At 30.5% G+C, this 23,038-nt stretch overlaps 1 protein-coding gene across 1 annotated transcript in view; it reads right to left on the bottom strand.

Annotated features, from left to right (window-relative positions):
• LOC112683644 (NADPH oxidase 5) overlaps positions 1-23,038 on the bottom strand; it is an 81,426-nt gene that overhangs the window by 19,418 nt on the left and 38,970 nt on the right. Inside the window, exons 3-4 of the mRNA XM_025554765.1 lie at positions 10,537-10,631; positions 2,850-2,961 (exon numbers count right to left, since the gene is read on the bottom strand). Of these exons, the coding sequence (XP_025410550.1) occupies positions 2,850-2,961; positions 10,537-10,631 (207 nt within the window). The remainder of the gene's footprint in view (positions 1-2,849; positions 2,962-10,536; positions 10,632-23,038) is intronic.

The following is a 23,038-nucleotide window of genomic DNA, read 5'->3' as shown; positions in this document are numbered from 1 at the left end:
GAGCACGTGACGCAATTTTTCAAAAGCGCACCGTAACGTTTTCACGCGCACCGAGATAATAATAATAATAATAACAATCATTATTATTATTAGTATACGATATACTTACCCGTACGTACACGACCCCCGTGCTTTCTCGACTGCTTGCGGAATCAAAACATCGGGAACGTGGAACAAAAATCTGTTACACCGAAGCGAAATGTTTTCTTAGGAGTGTTTAAAAATACTGTCCCCACGACGAATTAGAACCGAACGGAAATGGTTTATGAGTGTACTGCCTACACGTTGCGTTTTTATTTTTGTACGATCGTTTAACGTTTAAATGATCCGATGCAGGTTGCGCGACCGATAGAGTTTTGTTTCGTTTTATGCGTTTTTAAATGTTATATTACGAATTTAAATTATCCGACGAAATTGTACTATTTTCATGTATCGTAAAAATTAACGTTCCAAATATAATTTATGCCAGAACTTCAATATTATTAATCACACGGTAAACGTCAAAAATCTTATGGTATAAAATCATTGATTCACGATTTTTTTTATTTAATAAAATCGCAATAGCGATTTCATTAGAAATATCAATATTTTATGTTGATTGTTACGAGCATATATATACGATATTACAAAGTACTTGTACTAATGAAAACTACGTTTTAATTCAACCATAATGAGTTGAATTAAATACGATTAAAGTCGTAGAAAGAAAAGTCAAGTTTTTACTATTAAATCTAATAAGTACGAAATAATAATAGTTATTATTTAATGGGTTTACCACTCGGTAATAAACTAATATGTATTATATTTTATGGATATCGTTTAATAGTTTAATTAATGTGTTATCATTATATAACCGTTTGAGCAGCGAATACGAGAGAAAAAGTGTACGGATCGAGTGTCTACAATAAATAATGGCATATTGCCAGCGAAAAAAAAAACTAATTTGCACTTAACACGAAATATGGTTTAAAAAATCTACAACATTAAAAATAATCGTTATGACTGCGGAATATCAATAGACGGTCTTTAATAAAAAAAATAAAGCAAGATCATGTAGCTTTATTAAATATTTATGATAATTTCACAAAACCGATTAATTTAGTTATGTTACCGATAATGTACGAGCGAGGGGTATTTAAATAACGATCGATATTACAATGCGATAATATTGAGTTATAATTATTTTTTATTATTCATTAACTCGTTTAAATTTTGCAACGCTACAAAACGTACGCATTTGACCCAATTGTTGTATTTCTTTTTTTTTTATCTCTTTCTCTCTTTTTTTTTAATTACTCGTAATATCCATGATTGTACACAACATACATGGCCGCACGCCCTGTAATGCGCACATAACTTATTTGTAAAATCGAACATGTCCAGCTGAATGGGTGGGCTCGAACAAGATAAAGAAAAAAAAAATCCGATCAACCGTATAGCACCGGACAACGCGATATAATCGTGTTCGACATTGTCGTTTTTCATGTGCCCGACACTGTTGTTCGTTAACATACGACAATTATATATTGGCATGTGTCCGAAGTCACGGTCACTATCAACAGTTTTATCGGACAATATCACGGGTAAATACGTATATCAATAACGATCATAACAATAACACGAAAACACGAAAAGGACACTTTTACTATTTTGTAATATTGCCAACATGTACAACAGTAAATGCGATGTCGTTGGATAATAAAAAAAAACCGCCATTTTGATTATATAGTTTGAATTTATATATTATAAGCATTATTATAACTAAAATTTACACGATTTACCTGCACGCAAAGGGTTTCATTTTTTTCATCAACTTTTAAGATTCCTAAAACTACTATTGCACATTTGATTAACAATCATAGTTATTATTAACTCTCCGACTGTAAAAATACTATTTTTATCTTGTCTTTGGGGAGGTTTCAAATTAAATAATGACACTATGTAGCAATACATACTATATGGTCCGACATTGAATGTACAAACTAAAAAGTTGTATATCACTATCATGACTTGTATTGGTAGTATATATAAGCGGGGAATGCATATTATGCATATTCTTAATGCTAAGAAGGATACGTATGTACATTGTATACTAGTATGCTAAACAAGCCCTCAGCACTACTCTCTCTCATAGGGTACTTAAACGTCGTTAACATGCGTATGCTCGGCGATACTTATGAAGTAATTATTGTACAAGTAATTATTAGTATTTATTGATTTTTTTTTTTAATTTCAACCTACAAGATTTTCAATTAATTAAATTCATTATTAGGCGGAGTAAAATATCGTTTAGACACAATATCATTATGCAGCAAAATGTTATTATAATTATAATTTTTCGTATAATAGCCTATAGGCCATAAGGTACCTTATGGTATTATTACTATAATATTTGCTAACGAGGGGAATTGCAAGGGACCACAGTATAATCAGTACCAATTTAACGTAATTAAAAAATGTAATTTTACCTACACGTTTAGCGAAAGCACAGTATGAACAAAATTAAGTATAACGAGCAACATATGTATTCATAGTTTAATAGTTTACGAATGCTAGATCGTTACGAATTATATTTACTAAGATTGCGACGAATAAAAAACGTATTATTTGAAGAATACTTAAATTCTTCAATGAATCAATGAATGCGTTAATTAATTAAAAATATTTCGCCTCGTTTACACGCTTATATTTGGAATGTTCTCCGTCTTCGTGAGAAAACATCACGAAATTCTATTTTCGTTTCAATTATTATAATATTTGTCATTCGTATTTTTTTCTAATAATTATTTAAAGACTAAACAAGTACTATTTCGACCTTAATCATTGTGTTGTTATTTTATTGTACTTACGCCTTTTGCTTGGAATATTTGATAAAATTTTTGTAAGACTATTGGTTGATCGCCACACAGCACGTAAGCCACGCTTTCTAACTGTTCTGCCAAGTCTCCTTGCTTTTCTTCCCTGTTTAAATACAACACATTTCCATAAATTAATTTCATGTAACAGGTATGTTTTTTTTATAAATAATTAAATAAATAAATAAACTACAAAAACTATTTTAAATTGTATTTGGTTATTACATATTACATTTCATATTATTACAGTGTCGATTATTTGCTGATAAACACATAGTTCAACAGTGGTAAATCGAAAATGTAACAATAAGTAAGCAAAAGAAATTAAGTACATTACTATTATGAAAAAATACGTTTCTAAAAGTATTTCATAAAAGTTAATAGTTGATATTATACGAATAAAACCATATCAAATAGTAAAAAAATAAAAACCATATTAATTCAATTCCCGATTATCCTTGGACGTTTGGTCTAAGAAGCTGGTATTAAATATACAATTGTCTAACTTAATTAGACACTATAATTTACGTATGGATTTTAGAATTTTAATAAAAAAAAAAAAAAAATGTTTGTTATTTTATTTATTTGTTTTTTAACAGAAAATAAAACTCTAGATATTTTCAATAATTTTAATAGTTTCAATTTTTCGATGAAATTCAATAATTTTTAGCACACTCTTACACTACTTTGTATTTTAAGGAAATACCTTATCGTTAAATTTTGAATTATTTATTTATAATTATCAATAGGTAATGAATAATCGTTCAGAAAATAATAAAATTAATATAATATAAATTATTAAGTTTTTATAACATAATGCAATTTAAAACTAAAATAAATAAGATAATGTAAGTACCTGCACAACAAATTTAATCGCACACAAAAATGTTTTATAAAAAAAAATTAAGTTATGTTACCATGCAGGTAAATAAGTATTAAGTGTTGAGGATTTTAAAATTATAAGCCGAATAAATGTCGTCAGTGATTGAAATACAACTCTATTTCTGCATATAAAACTAGTAAAATATTGATTATCATACTACACATAACAGAATTGGGCATTCATTTAATAAAAAAACTATTTGATTAATTATTTGATAAAAAAATTATTTTTCACTTGATTACTCTTATTTAATTCTACTCACTGTTATAATTTTTTAAGATTATTAATTATTCTTGAATTATTTTTCATTATTTATCTATTCATTGTTCATTATTAAATAATTTTTTATTATTTATTTTACATAATCGTATTAAACTTTATAACAAAATAACTTGATGTTCCCATTTCTATTAATATCATTATTACTGTCACGACTATTTTTAGTATTATTAATATTATTGTTATATTATAATGGCATTATTATTTTTATTGTAGTAAATATTATATAGTTATTATATAAAAATTGAGTGTTATTTAAAATTATTTATTTAATTTGTTTATTTGGAATTATTTATTTATTCATAAAATAATCAGCTATTCATAATTTTTATTTGTTTTTGCCCAACTATAATATGAAATATTATTATTTCATAAATACGCAGTAAAACGAAGCCACTGCAGCTTATGAAAAAAAATAATCGAAGGCATTAATTGGTACACGTGATCTTACCTGTTACCAATACTATGTATAACTTCCTATCCATTATTTATGAATTATTTCTATACACATTTATTTTTATTATATTATTATTATTATTATTATTATTATTATATGAAATTTCTAGATGTTGGTTCTAGGACTGCTCCAGTCAACACAATAAATAACGTCCTACTTTATACTGCAACTAGTAAACGTAATTTTTTTCAATATATTGTACAATTTTGCATTGTAGCAATGAACATTTAATCCAAATTTTAAATTTTTCTCGGTGATTTTAGTTTTAAGTAAACAAATAATTTCTGAATCATTTTCGTATATTATTTTTACTTTAAAATATTATACTATTCTGTACTCAGAATTCTCTGCCTTCGCATTTGTTACTATTAATTGTAATAATAATAATAATATATTCTGGGATACGGTTTTTAAAGTGACGTTGTGTTTTACCTCGGTGAATAACATTTCATCCCAAGAGAAGGGAATATAGGTGGGATATACTAGTTACGGAGATCGTGAAATGATTTCGATAATTTTCACATAGATGTTAGACCAGTAATGATATAATATATACGGTGATTGGGCAATATTGCTGAAAATCGTCGCGTTTTTTAGTAGCACGTGTGCTCGCGATAAACGTCATCGCGGAAGACCGTTTCTCAATAAGGAGTGCCGGTATAACGGCAGCGGATTGCCACACATCGATCAGCGAACGAGTGGAAGTTCTGATAGGTATACGCATTAATGTACGCTTTCAGTCCCGGGCAATAGACCGAGTTTCCGACCCGACCAGATCAGAATCGGGATAAGGCGTGATCCCGCACGGCTATGATTATTATTCATTTAAATTTTTTTTCTTTTCACATTCAAAAACAAAAGAAACCTGTTCTGTCATGAACATTGCCGCCGCCGTGCTCCTTAAGTTGGAGGTGTCAAATTATTATTGTTGTTTACGGACTAGTGTTAATGATACGTGGTATGGTCTCGTCGATGCGACGTGCGTTGCCGGCCATGCCATATATTTGAAAACTAGGCGTATTATTATTATCATAATTTCATCATCTCGAGGATAAAAGAAACTGACCAAACGATACAAACGATCACGCGAGCAAATCAATGGTCTTCGTTTTTCGTAATTTTTTTCCATCTTGTTTTCTTCTATTTTTCGACTTTTTAAATTATTATCATTTCATTTACGTTTACGCTTACGTCGCACATACGTCTGTCGTCGTTGAATTTTCTGTACTGAAGTTGTTCACCACGCGAATATTAATAATAATAATAATAATAACATACATTTACCTATCATCAATATTTTACTTTTGGTCCCGGATCATTTCGATTACGATTGTGAATGATTTCTAATTCGAAGGCGTAATGCAGCGTATAGTTTTAAGAACTCGTGGATACTTTTCAAAACCAACCGGAACACAAGAATAGTTACAGCAGAGCGTAGTGGCTTTATTTTGTTTTATTTTTTTACCTCTCCATTGCACTTCGAATTATCTGTTCACTCACTCTACGGTTGTCCGCCGCACACCGCATGCTGGTGTTGGGACCTTACCAAGAAGATGATTTATACGTTTTCGTAGATACACTTACACAACTAGTTCTCCAGATCCGGACGAATTCGTAAAATCAAATCCTATGTCATGATACGTGAACGTGTTATTTTTGTTGTTGGCTTTCTACACGACGCGTACCTATTTCAGCCGGGGCGGCTACTGAATATTTATCAGCAGGTTAATAGGCGCGTTGCGGGAATCGTTGCACTTTATTGATCAATATTAAAAAAAATTACCACCAACCGGTTCTACCCACATCGCCGGCATTACTGATGTAGTCAGTCGCATTCGAGACATCATGATAACGGCTAATTAGAGCGATTAATAATTATTAAAAAAGAAAAACGTTATAAGAATGTGTATAGTTAGAAATGATATACGTTCGTACGCCGTATATTCATCGAAACGATAGCCGCTCGCGTATCCACATTATAATATTACAGTTAATATTTAAAATTCGAAACTTTTAATTTCACACAATGCAATCGTATGAGATTGACGAAAGAAAAAAAAAACATTAAACAAAAACTTGATAATAATAAGAAATGCGAATAATTAAATCAAAAATTACTATTACAATCGTATAAAACAACTTTTACTAGTTAAATGTACATTTTTATAAGCTCTGAAGAACAATATTTTTTAAACTAGGAAACAGGCACGTTATGTATAATATGCGTAATATAAGTAGTATTACAAAGAGTTTATAAATCGTTGTTCTTTGTCAAACGTCAGTCGTCAATTAATCAAAACAATATTTATAATCGGTTTGAGCACATTAAATATCACAAATGTTCAATAGATTAAGTATGAACACGTATAATGGAAATATGAAATGATTTTTCAACTGTTACATTATGAAAAAGTTATGTACTAAACAGCACAAAATAAAGCCACCTGCTAAGCATTAGTTCGCGACATGATTATCGGAGAATTCGATCTTGAAAACAGCTTGTGGTATACATGATAAATGCCGTGGGAAACATTGCACAGTAGTCTTATAGTCTTGGACACAAGTCAAAGCAGTCTGATAAGTATGATTAGTTGTAAAGCCACATGTTAACAACGATTTTCTTACAAGTAGCTAACCTAAATATCGTATATGATACATCGTATATGATACAGTCATAATATTATTAACGATTTGATATGCATAAGTTCAAATGAAATAAATTATAAAACTAAATTATTTTTTTCAATACTATTTGTTTTTGTCATTCTCATAACTATTTCGTTTATTTTAATTGACCAAAATCAATTCAGAGTAAAGTCATTGGAAAAGAAAAAGCTTATTATTTTTAATTTTAATTCATTCAATCTATAAAAAAAAATAAAAAAAACCATAAGCATGACTCAGTGACGTAACTGGGAAAAAATTTAGGGAGGGCAATATAATATATTTATTATAGGACATCGACACCTTTCCCTCTTACCAGTTAAAACATATTTTTATTGTATGTATTTTATACACTATATCTAATTGTTTGATTCTACAAAAATCTTTTAACTCATTTCATGGTTTAGATAAACATAAATTGTAGGTAGCAGGTACTAGGTACCGATATTGTTAAATAATACCCATAAGAGTTAATTAATAATAGGTGCTATTTGTACTGTTGGATTAACTGGGGAGGCAAAATTATACCTTTATTTCTCAAAAAATTGTCAGAGGGGCACTTGCCCCCCCCCCCATAATTACGCCACTGGCATGACTGATAACGAAGACGTGAAGATAAAAACGAACAGAGAATACACACCCTTTCAATGAACGCAATACAACATGGTTATATGTTGGAAAACAAAATTAAATATAAGTTGTTAATACTTGGATAATGACCTGGATTTAAGTTATTGTACATATTTTTATCATATATTAATTTAAATAAAGGTATATAAAGTACCTCTAAAAGTATATTACTCGCTGAAATAAATTCAATTAAAAATACAACATACAATTATTAAGTATACTGATGAATATGAATATTATAGATTATATAAATATATGAATAGGTATAAATGTTTATGACACTTTTTAATTGTTAAATTAAATGCAAAATTAACTCTATTATTGTTGAATATCCAGAAGTAACATTGTACATTTCTACCTGTTGATTCTCATTAAGTACTAGAATGTTTTTATATTGATTATGAATCAGACAATTGTTTTATTTTCTTTACCGACAATTAATTACTATGCAAATATCATTGACTCGTGTCACCTGGTTTCTATGCAAAATACATTTATTTAAACAGAAACTGGCATTGAGCCTATAATATGTATACTGCATACCAAAGGAAACGAGAAAAATAAAATAAAACACAAATAAAATGCAAAAATATAAATATCCACAACCACGCAACTCCATCAGCTTCAGTTACATCTGTTTTAATTAAATGTGAATCCAGTATAATTGTAAAATGTACATGTAGATATAAACGATACACATTCCTAATTGCTTTAATTGGATTTTAAATTTACATTTTGCTCTGTACATTACGAGAAGATAACTTATGTGTGATTAAAGTAATGAAATGTGCACTATATCACTGGTATCAAACGCATGCAAGTTTTACACACGAATGGTCAATTGCAGTTGGTTGTACGATTATTTATGCATACCTATTATATGTAATAAATGTAATTTATTTTGTCACTATTTTTAAAATTTTTTTTTTATTAAAATTATATCTTATGTGCTCAGGTGAGCACTATCACATAAAAAAAGAACAGTTATAATTTATATATATTTATAAGAAAAAAATTTTATAAGAAATATTTTTCTTAGATAGGAATTATTTGCTTTTTATTCATAACGTGTTTAATGTTTTTAGTTAATATGTTATAGTGGTAAAAGTTACTTTAACAAATTGAATACTAATTTGTATTATTAATGCTATATAGTGAATTTTATACAGTTTTATTACTTTTATAATTTGTGTAAAATATTTAATGGAAAATAAAATTTGTTAAAATTATGAAATACGTATATACATGAAGTACATGTATTTCGAATTTATCAATTACTTAAATGACTATAACAAAATGAAAAATGTTGATAAAATAAGTTATGTACATAGTTATTTTATCATTAACACTATTTACATTGTGTACGAATCTCGTACATAAGGAGTAAAAGTTGTACTCCGTTTGAGGGTAGTTTTTTCGTTACAATTATGGATTGTTATAGCAATAAAAAAAACTTCAGAAATCGTTCTTATTAAAAATTACAAAAACATCGCTTACATCATTTGTAGGTTATGCCATAAATTTAAAATTAAATTGTCATAATTACTAAAAAAGGGTAACATTTAATAATAATCAAATACTTTCTCGTATAAGTATTTCAAGTTACATTGATAAATAAAATATACACATTGATAATTTTAGCAATTTCAAAAAATTGGGTTTAAAAATGTAAGATCAGTTCTGTTTTAATTAAAAAAATATATATTTACTAATACAATCGAGTCACGATAACTCGAAGTTGAAAGGGGATAAAAATTCACTTTGAGATATGTATTATTCAAAATATCTAACTAATTTATAGGGGAAGAATTTTCTAGGGGAAAGAAACACAATTCAAGTTGTCAAGTTTTTCTAGTTATCGAGGTTCGAGTTATCGCAACTCGACTGTATTTATATCATCAATCCAACTGTAAGACATTATTATAGCTAACGCCTTTATCATTTAAATATAAACTGCTATATGCGCTATTAGATAAGATTTTAACAGAAATATTGTTTTAATCAATTAAATTGTTACTAGGTATGTAATTTAGTAATTGTCAGTAAATTTTTATTTAATAATAAAAATAAAATACACGAACTGAGAAGCATAATTTAATCAAGATAAATTAATGATTAATTTCCATGAAACATTTTAAATACGAAATACATTGTACGTGTAATAGTAAAATTTACTTAGTTAACACATTCTTATCTAAATATGTTTCATACTGCAATTATTATTGGACTGAATTATTATTATTATACAATGTTTATATATATTTTATTTTCATTTAAGTACATATTTACATACGTATAAGATTGTTTCACTTTTGAGTTTATAAGCAATTTTACTACGCCAACCGGTTAATCATATAATTGATGGAAAATATAATCACCTAGGATTGGCATTATCATTATAAAACACGATAGAAAAGGAGGCAAAAGATAAAAATATAGTTAGCTATGAATTATTTAATTTAAAAGTTTCCAGTAAATGAAACAAGTAAATTAATCTGCAATTTGTATCTCATGTAAATGTGGGTATACTCGGAAAACTCCGTGAAGATTTAGTCACGTGGTCAGCAATATAATATAAAGATTGTCTTAAGAAATCAATGACCCGGTATATGGTAATAATCAGGTTTTTTTTTCTTCTTAATTCCACGTGGTGATTTTCAATCACGCAGTTGAAAAATTAATTACTTTCGTAAATCTAATATCACAATATTATATTTTTATACACGAATATGAAACTTTTTTTTTTTTTTTAACTAAAACATACTCACAGCAGTCTCTCTTTCAGCGACTGTATCCATTGCTCCTGTCTGAGCACTTTTTCGTTATCTTTGTCGAACAGTTGAAACAGTATGGACAATACTTCCTGTTAACATAAAATCAGTAACGTCAGAAAAGCGAAACACTTCGTTTGTGTGTAGGCGCATGCCTTGCGTGTGGACATTATTTTACCCATTCGATTTGTCGCACACAAACTGTACATCGTAATGTTATACAAGTCGAATACGATACACGAACACATACACGCACACATTATCTCGTGGTGTACTTACGTTCGAGTAATGTGTAATGTGTTGAAATACGCATAATCGGTTTAAACGAAATGATTATTCACGGACCACGCGGGGGAAAAAACTCTCGAGACGTGCGTACGAGGTTAAAATGGAAAAAAAAATTAATCAAACGGTAGCCCGGAGTCCGTTCAACAGCCGTCGGGTCATGCGCGAGATGGTTAATGGTAGTGAATATTTTCGTATGCGTACGAGTGTAGCTCGTGTTTATATTGTGTTGCGCTCGGGCTGACGTTTGTCGGCCACCGAACGCAACAAATGGACCAGAATTAATTGAATTTATTTATTATCCTCGAGCCGGTTGATTAATGGACTCGCGCGGAACAGTACTAGAGTGCCTGCACGATTATGATATTCTTCCGCCCTTGCGTTCGTCAAAGACGCGCGCGGGTTCACAATAAAATTACGTATATTTTATGCGTCAGCCGACGGTCCGTTAACGTTAAATTTTTTTACGTGTAAAGTTCTACCGTTGAACCGTATCTTCGCGCATACTATTACGTAACGGGTACGGTGTCCGATCCGTGATGTCATTATTACACGTGTGACAAATTTCTTAGGTTCGAATGATTCCTCCCCCCCCCCCCCCCCCCCCCCCCCGACGTAAAAAACATTATAGTAATCAAATTAACCACGTGAAAATAATATCCCAGAGTTTGTGACTGTTTTTTTATTTTATCCTTTCTTATTCCCGCCGGTAATGGCGTACGCCGTTTAAATAATCGTAAATCAACTGTGCTCTCGTGATCCGAATGTTCGAATGATTGCAGTCAAATCCAGTCAAAAATATTTAAAATATGTATTTATTCAAATAATCGAACGTAAGAGGACAGACGGGGAAAAAAAACTATAAAAACGTTAATTTATGACAAACCCGTAACATTTATTGCAATGTTTTATCGTTCGAATAATTTATAACGTTCGATCTGATGTATGCGCTCATATCGACCCAATTTAGAGCGAACCCAAGTAATAAGCGCAAGAAAAAACTATACAAATTATGTAAATTAGTAGCACATTTTGTTTTTGAGCAAATTTTTTTTTTCTTTTCACGTCAATTGGCATTCACCCAATCCAATACATAAAAAACGTATTATAACATGCGGTGTCATATCCAGTCATGCGGGTGGTCCAGTTTTCGTATATGTATAACGTGACCCACAATAATAATAATTATCGTCCGGCCGAGGATTCAATTACGACCGCGGCACACGTACACCGCTATTACGTCGCACGGGACACGGTCGTTAATAATTAATATGTATTTTTCCGGATGCAGGTACGCACGCGGTGTTACGTTTACGTGATTGATTAGGGACACATTGCGTCGAAACGGTATCCATAATATTACAGTGAGGTGCAGCAGCGGCGTGTGTGTTTTAAACCGTCACCACGCGCTCACATATTACATGTCATTATAATATTATTATACCACAGATTTGTACAAGAACTAAAATTTAGTTTAACATTAATAATATTAGCCGACTGTCCTTTTAACAATGACGCTCGCGGTAGCCACGCGCTAATGTTCACCCGTAATTCCGGTGACTATACGACAATATATTAGAATGTTTGGAATATGGATTATTTGAGATTCAAGCACTTCATGTAGTATGAATCAAGTTGAGAGTGTTCATCGTAAGTTCCTGAAATTTGTGGCATATACATTAAAAATTGATCACCCAGAAGATTTGAAGCTAATATAATAATCTTTAGGCGTCTTATTGATGGTTTTATAGATTCTCCAGAACTACTAACTCAAATTAATTTCAAAATACCATCCGTTAATACTCGTCACATTTATCCATTTTCCCTGCCTACTTATACCACCAACTATGCAAAAAACCAACCATTATATAGAATGATAAACATATAGCCAATAAGGATCCATCAACTCTACTTTAAATTATCTTGTAAAAACAATATTTATTAATTAGTTATAATTGTATTAAATTAGGCGTGTCCCGTATTGTTATAAAATAAGTGTTATTGATACGGTATACCAATAGCATAGTCCTCCACGGAACTGTACGCGTTCGACACTGACGGTATGAAAATGATAAGAATTTGTAGACGTTGACCGAGTACAGTAACAAACGATGGACTGTTTCAGTGGCGTATTTAGGAATTTTTCATGGGGGGAGGGGGTTCAGCTAATTTTCCAAACACATTTGAGTGGGGGGCTCTGCCCACTTACTCTCCCAGCATAACATTTAAAAATAAATTCAATTTATTGCAATGCAATAATATAAGATCATTTTGATATTATGCTTAATTATTTTTGACTATATAAAATTTTATTTTAAAACAAAATCTAGCCAAAAATCTGTTAAACATTATGTATGTATATACCTTATGGTAACTTTATGATCGTTTAACACTTTTAAACCACGCACTTTTTTTTTTATTGATTACTACTTATCAAATATATTGTACTTATTTACGACAACTTTTATTTAATAAACATATTTTAGCAATGGTTCTTAATTTTTGTGCACATCAGAATCACTTTCAAGTTTACTCGCACATTCCATTTGAATGAAAATCCCTATAAAACAGCTGTCATTTGTGAGTAAATTTATTTTTAAGAAAGCAGATATATTTAAAAGTAATATCATATCGAGAAATACAGAAAATGAGACAACTTGATTAACTATATATAAAAAAAAATAGTTAAGGGTCGGGATCCATCCCCCATATCCTTCTCACCATAAAAAGACCATTTGGCTTTCTAGTTATTAAATAAATATGTTCCTTTATTACGGGTACATATACATTCCATATTATAGAGTGTGCAAGTGGAATCGAGCGGTCGTATTGCAATGAGGACGTATGCACGATATTATACTTCCGTGAATCGGCTACGATTCCGTTTTGATTACAAAACGGAAACAATATCATAGCTATTGCCATTATGTATGAGTGTTAATATTTTATGGTGTACATAAATATACTGATGGTATAAAATCGTAATTTGCTTATTCATCCGAAATACGCCTACAAAAACAAATATACACTTTTCCGAAGCGCTCGGGACCACCATCGTATAGGACAGGACGCGGGTATTTTTATAATACATGTGTAATAATGAAGTTCGTCGCGGAAAATCATCCTTCAATTCGGACTGTAGAGCGGTGGCTAAGTGCACAACACTTAAAATAAGACTTATACGGTTTATGGTATACATCCGTATGGGGATAGGCGTGATGAATTATGTCGGTAAACGGACTGGAGGAGAAAATATTCGTGCACGCATCGCAGGGCAGATAGGTACGAACTCTCACGCACGCGTACGTCTCCTGCGGCCGACGAAGCGAAAATGATTTGCGTGCACAGCCGTCGTGCATAATAATAATATTAATAACGCTGTAATATTTTGTTTTCGTTTTGCGCGAGGAGATTAACAATAATAGTAATAAGAATAATAAATACACCGGTGTGTTTTTTCGGCGTATACGCGCGTGTTGACGTTCAATCAAATCGTCGGAAACGCGTCGCGGGACCAGGAATGAAAAAAATCCATTAACGCACAAATGTATACACATCTGTAAACGGACGACCACTATAAACGCGGTACGTGCAATGCGATTTAATTATTATGCAAAATACGGTTTTCCTCTAATGACGGCACGTCGTACGGCATACGTAATTCGTAAACACACGTACACAATATACCGTACATAACGCATACAGGTATGTAGTATGTAGAATGTGTACCGGGTACGATAATATTGTGTTTTTATAATAGCACACATCCGTCGTTGTAAAACACGCGACCGATACGTTGTTATTATACGTTTTTTCGTGTGTTACCAACGAGAAAAATGCACGTACTTTTTACAATAAAAGTATCCGAGTAAAAACGACGTGTTATTCATTTCATGGGCGGGTCTTGAATGCAGTCCGGAAATCTAAGATATATTGTGTGTGAGCTCGCGCGTATTCGTATAAGCGTTGCGCGGTGGTGCACTCGTCCGGTCATCTCGCGGTCGCTTCATTAAAGCATTGGTTATTATTAGTGTTCGGAAGTTATACGAGTTGCGTATTGTTCTGTATGCTCTCGATTTGTAGCAGACCAAGCTAGAAATCCGATCTACACAATGTTGAGTTGAAAAATTAAAAATGCGTATTTTGCATATTTCGCAGGTTTTCATTGATTTTCGCATAGTTGTATGCATATTTAATGCTTCCTAAAAAAAATTATAATTCTTTCCATTCTTAACCGGTTTATATTAAATAACGCTAGTCGATTATGCGCCATATTTTAGTTTTTAATAATACGATTTTTTTAATTATAGGTTTTTAAAATTTACTAATTAAATTTTAATAAATAAATAATTATTTTTTTTTTTGCATATTTCACATTTTTTCATGCACACTTTAACATTTTTTCGTGCATGTTTACATGCATATTTTGCCTTTTTTGGCTCCTAAAACTCCGGAACCCTAGTTATTATTATTATTGTTCATATACTTTATTCTGGACGCGTTACGCTCGGTTTAACATGCTCGCGCGCGACAACGAGACAATCGGCACGCAGCGACAGTGTTCCCATACGTCCATGTAGATACACAACATTATTATATCATAAAGGCGCGTGCAGGGAACGGTACAACAAAGGTCTAACGATCGGTCTCGGTTGCTGCAGCAATCAATTCACACACGTGATATCATATCCCGTACTTATTTTATACACGTTTCGTAATTTGCATAGTATCGGCGTATCTCGAACGAGCACGCGTTTTTTCACGTGTCGTGTACTCGCGTAGATTATACTTAGAGCTCGGATCGCAATGCTCGACGAAACGGCTCGTACACATGTGTACACGTATTGTACAGGCACGTTATATATTCCATGTGGTGTATATAAATACGGGCAAAGTATCCACCGGACCAAGGGCGTCATTTGGGGGGGGGGCAGACTATGGCAAATGCCTCACTCTAAAAAATTTTAAAAAGTCGGCAATTCTTTGTCCGATGATCAAATGCTAAAATCGGCAAATAGTAAATATTTATTTAATATTTTGTACTCAGAAATCAAATAATATTCTCCTTTAAATACACGTTCAAGGTTTATTAAAAGTTGGGAAACACTGGCTCCTCCCCGTTTTATGACAATCATTATTACGCGAACCTTATAAATTTTATTTTTGGTATATTATATATTTCTATATATATATGATGTTTATAAAACAATTTTCGTGATATCGATACCATAAAAATTGAACTCATAAGCTATAAAAAAAATGTTAAAATCGTTCCTATTACCCCAAACTACGGTGCATTATATTTGAGATACAATTTTATGTTTTTATAAATAAGTTCTGTAAAGTATTAAATATACAAATATAAAATTATAAGTATTTATTTAATTAGATTTTATTTATTATTTCATTAAACCTATTGATAGGTAACTTAGAGCCTATAGGATAAGTAAATAAAATAATGTTTTACTATCTTTAATGTTATTATTTAATTGGGTTAGTTGAAACATTTCATGTTTTTTGTTTATCATCATAACATTATTCATTACTAATCCTTAGATGTTTTGTTCCCAAAAAATATTTTATTGATTATCTATCACATGGGCGTATTTAAGGGGGCGAAGGGACAATCACCCCCCTTCCCGAATCCGTATTTGAGGAATTAATTATATGACATACACAATTCAAATTTTTTTTAATAAGGATCATTTTATAACGAAATGAAATTACGCGAGGCTGTGAATACTGAACTGGTCTTTTTTGTCGGGTCCATACTTAGTGAAAAATAAAATAAGATACAATTGTAACTTTCAAAATACAAATAGGTGTTAAAAATAACTACACAAATGTCGATTATAAGGGGATCCGGCATTAGATTAAAAAAGAAACCACAAATATTAAGGATTTACCTGATTTAAATATCACCAAACATTTTACTTATAAATTTTGAACCTGAAATAAGAAAAGATTTGAATCACCCCCGCCCCTAGAAGTAAGTCTAAATAAACCCCTGTTTTATCGTCCATAAATATTAAATATTTAAATATAAAGGTAAATATAATTTTTTAAATATTATGAAATCGGCAAATTTAATTAGTTGCCTCACCCTTTCAAAAGTTGAAATGACGCCTCTGCACCCGGACCTCGACCGCACGTAGTCCTACGTCTCGCAGTAATACGGGATCGCTATAGAACTGCAATGTTCAATCAAAACTCTATTCGGCAATAATCGCTTCGTTTGTTAAAATGTTTTCGTTAAAAAATATATCTTTTCGAAGAATTTATTTGATGTTTTTTGTCTATGATAAATTTTGAACCATTTTAATTTATAGTATACACACTCATAATGACCTTAGGTAAATCAATTTAACGACCTATATAGTATATGAGCATACGTCATGACTGACCTACACTAGCATACCTATAATTGTTATTTACTATTTATTACTATTCAACATTATTACTAAACACTATTACTATTTCGAAGTAAAAAAAAAAAAAATTAGGTTTGAAAAAACCATCAATCGTCGTAATTCTGATGCTATTTATTTATTTTTTAATTTCGATGTATACTATACTAATTTAAAATTTACCTCAAGTTAGATACTAGAATTTAAAAATTGTTCTACCTATAAAAATGTAATTTTTGATAAATCCCTTTTATTGCGCTTAACCATAGTACCTGTTGTTTCCCAAAAATGTAAAATGAATAGGTATAGTAGTTTTGGATACACAATGATCAGTGTCTGCTAATGAGTGGTATATAAATTATATATAAATACTTATATTATTATTACTTATTATTGGAATACAAATCGTATAGCAAAATCGAACTTGAAAAAAAAAATTTTTTAACGAAATTTCCATTTGATCATTTTTTTTTCTTCAAATAACCATTAAATTCTTTAAATAAAGAATCCGTCTGTATTTAAAAATAGATCGCTATACACGTACATCGTATTATCTATATAGGCTGCAGTATAATGTAATACAAACGTACATTACGGGCTTATTTAAATACGCTTTATATAATAACGATAATAATACAACATTGCAGTTATATTATAATAAGGATAAAGTTTGTCCTGCGTGACGTTCTTGCCGCCGCATATACCTGCTTGTACACACGCGTCTGATCTCAAATGCGTAGAAGCGCACCTAAACCGACTTCTAGAATATATTTTATAAGTAGAATATATACAAAACAAAAATATATATTTATTTATATTTTTTTTTTCTAAACGCGGACGCAACGATATCGCCAACATTAGGTATTCCGATCGCACGCAAGTAGTAGTGTATAGTCACCGCGGTAAAGTTAACCGATTTATGTTTACGCGCGTCATAATGGTACCATAGAAAATCGTGGAACGTGTAAATATTACGCCGGCACAGCCATGACGACGACAACAATACAGTATAATATTATTATGATAATGCAATAGATAAATCGGTATATAAATTGTAAATATCGCGTGCGTGCGGACTTCGTATAGATCAATGACTGAATCGCGTTTATTTGCATCCGCGCCGCGACCCCGCCGGGACCGTAGTACCATATAATGTTCGTAATTTATTACCGTACGGTCCGCAGATGATAGATAGGTACCTGTATTACAATAATCCAATATTATAATAATAGTAATAATATTTCTGTTCTCATTACGGGTCAGCGGTATCGGTCGCGAAATCGTTGGGGCTTTTTTCCCCGACGATTTAATTACACGTGCCACGTATTGTTATTGTAATAATATTATAACCGTTCCCGTCGTGGTTGCACTACTACGGATGGACGCGGAAACCGTTTAAACACGAAATTTATAGGCGATTGTGTACGAGTAAAATACATCGTACACATGTGTACGATATTATAAATAGATAAACGATATGGTAAGTATTTTAATAATATGTACGCTGTTTGAATACGTAATAAAACGGGCTTATTTTATTATTGAACCGCTGGCCGAACGTTTGTTATCGTCGAGTTTGAGCTTACACTTTAATATTCGCAGGCAGTAAAATGGGAAACATTTTACCATAATTTCTGTACGAGAAGATATTCTCTATGTTCATCGACAACCTTGATTATCAATCAGATGATCATCCTGATCATGCAACAGGTTGAGAGTCAAGAAACACCGATTGAAAACAAAACTCGGAACGAAATCATAGGAAAGAGACTGAATGCTGTATCAAAATAATTATTTGATTATAGATGTTATCATGATCATTGATTCAAGATGATAATAATATAATATTTTATATATTATTATTTTTTATTTGTAATTGTAACTGAAGTCCTCTACGTAAACATGCCACTGTATCAAATCATAATGAAATATAATTTCGAAATCATTTTCATCTCTCAAGATTATCTATTGAAGTTAGCTGCTACTTTTATAAATGTTAATAAGTATAATAAAAATACTTCATGTGGCTCATGTTACCAATTCAACTTATCTATTTCGGTGGCTTTGGCTAAATGGTAATAACACTTTATAATTATGATAACAAATTTCCATTGTCAAGCACACTATCTAATTTAAATTGATAATTTGAATAATTTAGTAGACATCTGATTGATAATCACATTAATCGAATTGGACGAGGAACATTGAAATTCACCGGTTTGGTTATTGATTGATAATCGAGGTTATTGAGGAAAACACGGATCGTTATAATAGAAGTAGTCCTTAAGTGATTACATGTTAGGGAAACGCACATGAGTATGGTAGGTACATTGTTAAAACCAGCTAACAGCGAAGAAGATTATAATATTCTCGCGAAAATTATTTTATTAAGAAACACTGGTGTGCTCATTACACATATTTTGCTCGTGTGCTTATTCGTACCGTATTATAGTATAATATGGCAATACCTAATCAAACATTGTAGATTTGAAAGTGTGATTGAAATATTCAACAAACCGAATATTAAGTAATACCTACTTTTTTCAAGGGAATGCAAATTTTATACTTCATACACACACACACAAACTGACATATTCGTGTTACTTAAATTCCATAATATAATTTATGCGAAATAGAATGATATAGATACGCATTATTAATTATATTATATCAACCAATAACGAACGAAATACAATTTGTTCTTTAACTTATTATAATGATTCATTTGTTCATTTTTGTGGTTGCATACGTATAATTATACAACTTTTATTCACGTTCTGCACATGAAAAAAAGTCAAGTTAGTAAAATATAATACAATATTATTCTTACCGGTAGAACTTCACAAATAATACGCTAATTCATACGGCGGTAATTGACTCAAGACGCAAACGCAAAAGATGCAATAATTTTGATTTGTATATTATACACAGTCCGGCAAGGTTGCCGTTAATCATAATGTGGCCACAGAATTTAATATTATAGACAATTCACGAGTACGGAAAAAATAAATAATTATGTCAACATCAAGAAAAGGTCATTTGTACAGGTAGTGCATGTAACTACGTTATTATGTTTTATCAACAATACAGTCCAACTACTGTACTACTGTAATGCCAATTTCACTATTTACCATATATATAATTATGGGCAAGCATCCAAATTTTAGAGATTATTGCGGTTTTTCACATCGGCAACACACCCCGAAATTGAAAATATTTTTCTCATATAGCCCACGGTCATCGTGCGGCACGAACATTATAAATTATACAACCGTTGTTTATAGAAAAATTCAGGGGGACACAACTTTGTCCAATGGCTGCTCGAGGTCATTGTTAGCAAATCTTACTGGTCCCCTCCGGTGAATTTGGAAGGGAATACACTGTAAATACTTTCCAATTTGTTATACTTGCTGCTCACGGTAGTTTCCTGGGTTTCATGACTCAGGTTTAACCCTCTCTAGGGTGTCCAATTAAATCGTGATTCATGTAATTTTACATTCGTTTAAAAAAAGTACCGAACCAATCTAAAAATGTATGATATTCTTAAGGATTCTACAATAATCTTGTACTCAGAGAAACAACGTTCAAAACAGTGGTGTCGAACAAAATTTTAAATGGTCCGTTTAGTAGCCATTCAATTTCCAACTTACAACCCACTCCACCCAAGAACGTACTTTAATAGGATTAGAGAAAACCTCTTTCCAAAAATGCTTAACCTATTTAAGTATTTATTATAGCATTAATGTACTTAAACATTTTAAATAATAATTACTAGGGCGCAGATTTATATGCATTTGCATATTTATTCTAGTTGGTCGTATGATATGCTATGTCAGCACAACATTTTATTTTGTGATAACGATTTAAATTATCAAATTTTTTGAAAGCATTTTTTTTACATATATCGATATTTACCTATTTTTAATTTAAGGGTTTATATTACGTTTTTGATTAAATATTTTATCTTTTAGCACATATTTCAATGTTTTTTGTTTTATTTTTTTTTTGATATTTTTGAAATATTTACTATATACTGTAATGTAACGGGTAAATCTGTTAACGAAAAATATAGAAAAAATATTAACAAAAAATGAAGATTATGACATACTAAAATATTAAAAATTTTAAATTACGATAGTGAATAAATTCAAACCAGCGAAGATTTATCTCCAAATTAAATGATATATTTTATAAATATGCACCTATTACTCTTTTAGATTTAGAAAGATAATTTTCAAGATATAAAAATTTGTTGACTGACAAATGCCAATCAATGGTTCTTGAAAATATAACTAAAATGATTGTTATACAATGCAATGTGCATTTAGGAAGGAAAATTGCATTTTGGATATATTTTTGATATTAACCGATTTCTTTTTCTCTTATAAATAAAAACTACCTACAAAATGATTTTGGTTAGTAAATTCCTTAAATGAAAAAGAAAAAAGTATTTGCAACAGGTTTACATAATTTTAAATGTTATTTTTTTCTATCAATTATTATAATTAATTGTTCAAAAATTTAATTTTTTCCCTAAATTTCAAATGCATATTTATTTATTTACTTTAATGCATATACTTATGAATGATAAAGGTTTTTTTAGTGCCTATTAGTTGGTTTTTAATGCATGTAAATCCGCGTATATCCGCGTATCGGGCAATATTATAAATTATAGTTAGTGTATAAGTAATTGAATTAATTCACTTATTACTTGTATACTAATCCACCACAGAACCAATCACCACCCTAAGAATATGGTCTGGTTATGACCAAAATTTAAACCTCGAGTTCGGCGTTACTGGTTCTGAATAATTATTAACTTTATAATTAGAGAAAATTTACACTACGGGCTAATCAAATACTAATTATATGTATAAATTATACTCATAAAATATAATTAATTGGTGCTATTTAATTTGATTTGATTTACAGTATGTATGAAATTCAATTTAACCAATAAAATGTTTTCAAATATTATTTTGGGAAAGGATAATAAAAAAGAACTACAAAATACAAATTAATGATAAATGTAAAATTCATAATTCTGAATAACATATATTTTAAAAATTATTAGTTTTCAAATAGTAATTACTATTAATATAATTTTGAATGCCTAAATGATTTTAAGGATAAGCCTATTAAAGTGTTTTATTGGAACTTTCAGATATTTAGTTAAAAGGTTCGAGAATTTTTACAGAAAAATCATTTTTTCAAACCCGCAAAAGCTAACATAGATATTGTATGGATTTATGTCTGAATTTATTGTAGCCTTAAAGCTTTACCACCCTACTAAACACTGAACTTATTTGGTATACATACCAAGGGCGTATTTATTGGGGGGGGCTGGGATCACCCCTTGAAATGAAAAACACCTTTGTTAAAAATTGTTATTTTTGACACAGATATGTCTTAAGGCTGGGGGTTATTCCAAACATTTGTCGCGACACTGAGAATGTTGCTTATGCGATAATTTAAAATTTTATATTTATAAAATATTTTTATTCTTTTATGAAAATACGTGGTGAATTTTGAGTGACACTAATAAAATAATTGTTTATAACAATGTTGTTTTATATTTTTTTTTAAATTATAAATCATTAAAAAAAATTGAGTTTCTTATTTTTCTGATGATGTATAGACAGTCAAAGTCTTATAGTGTTCAAGTAATTTTGTCATAATAGTGTGCTTCTTTCTTCCCTTCTTCCCAAAAATTAAATAGATGATCCACTCCCTTCGAAATGAAATCCTATATACGCCACTGATATATACTGATAAGAATGAAAGAAAAAGGTTATTTTTTTAAACTT

Source organism: Sipha flava, unplaced genomic scaffold (genome assembly GCF_003268045.1).
Source record: "Sipha flava isolate LNK unplaced genomic scaffold, YSA_version1 232_pilon_pilon, whole genome shotgun sequence".
Classification (NCBI taxonomy): domain Eukaryota; kingdom Metazoa; phylum Arthropoda; class Insecta; order Hemiptera; family Aphididae; genus Sipha; species Sipha flava.
The sequence above is the reverse complement of the archived record's forward strand: the minus strand, read 5'-3'. Positions and strand labels throughout refer to the sequence as shown.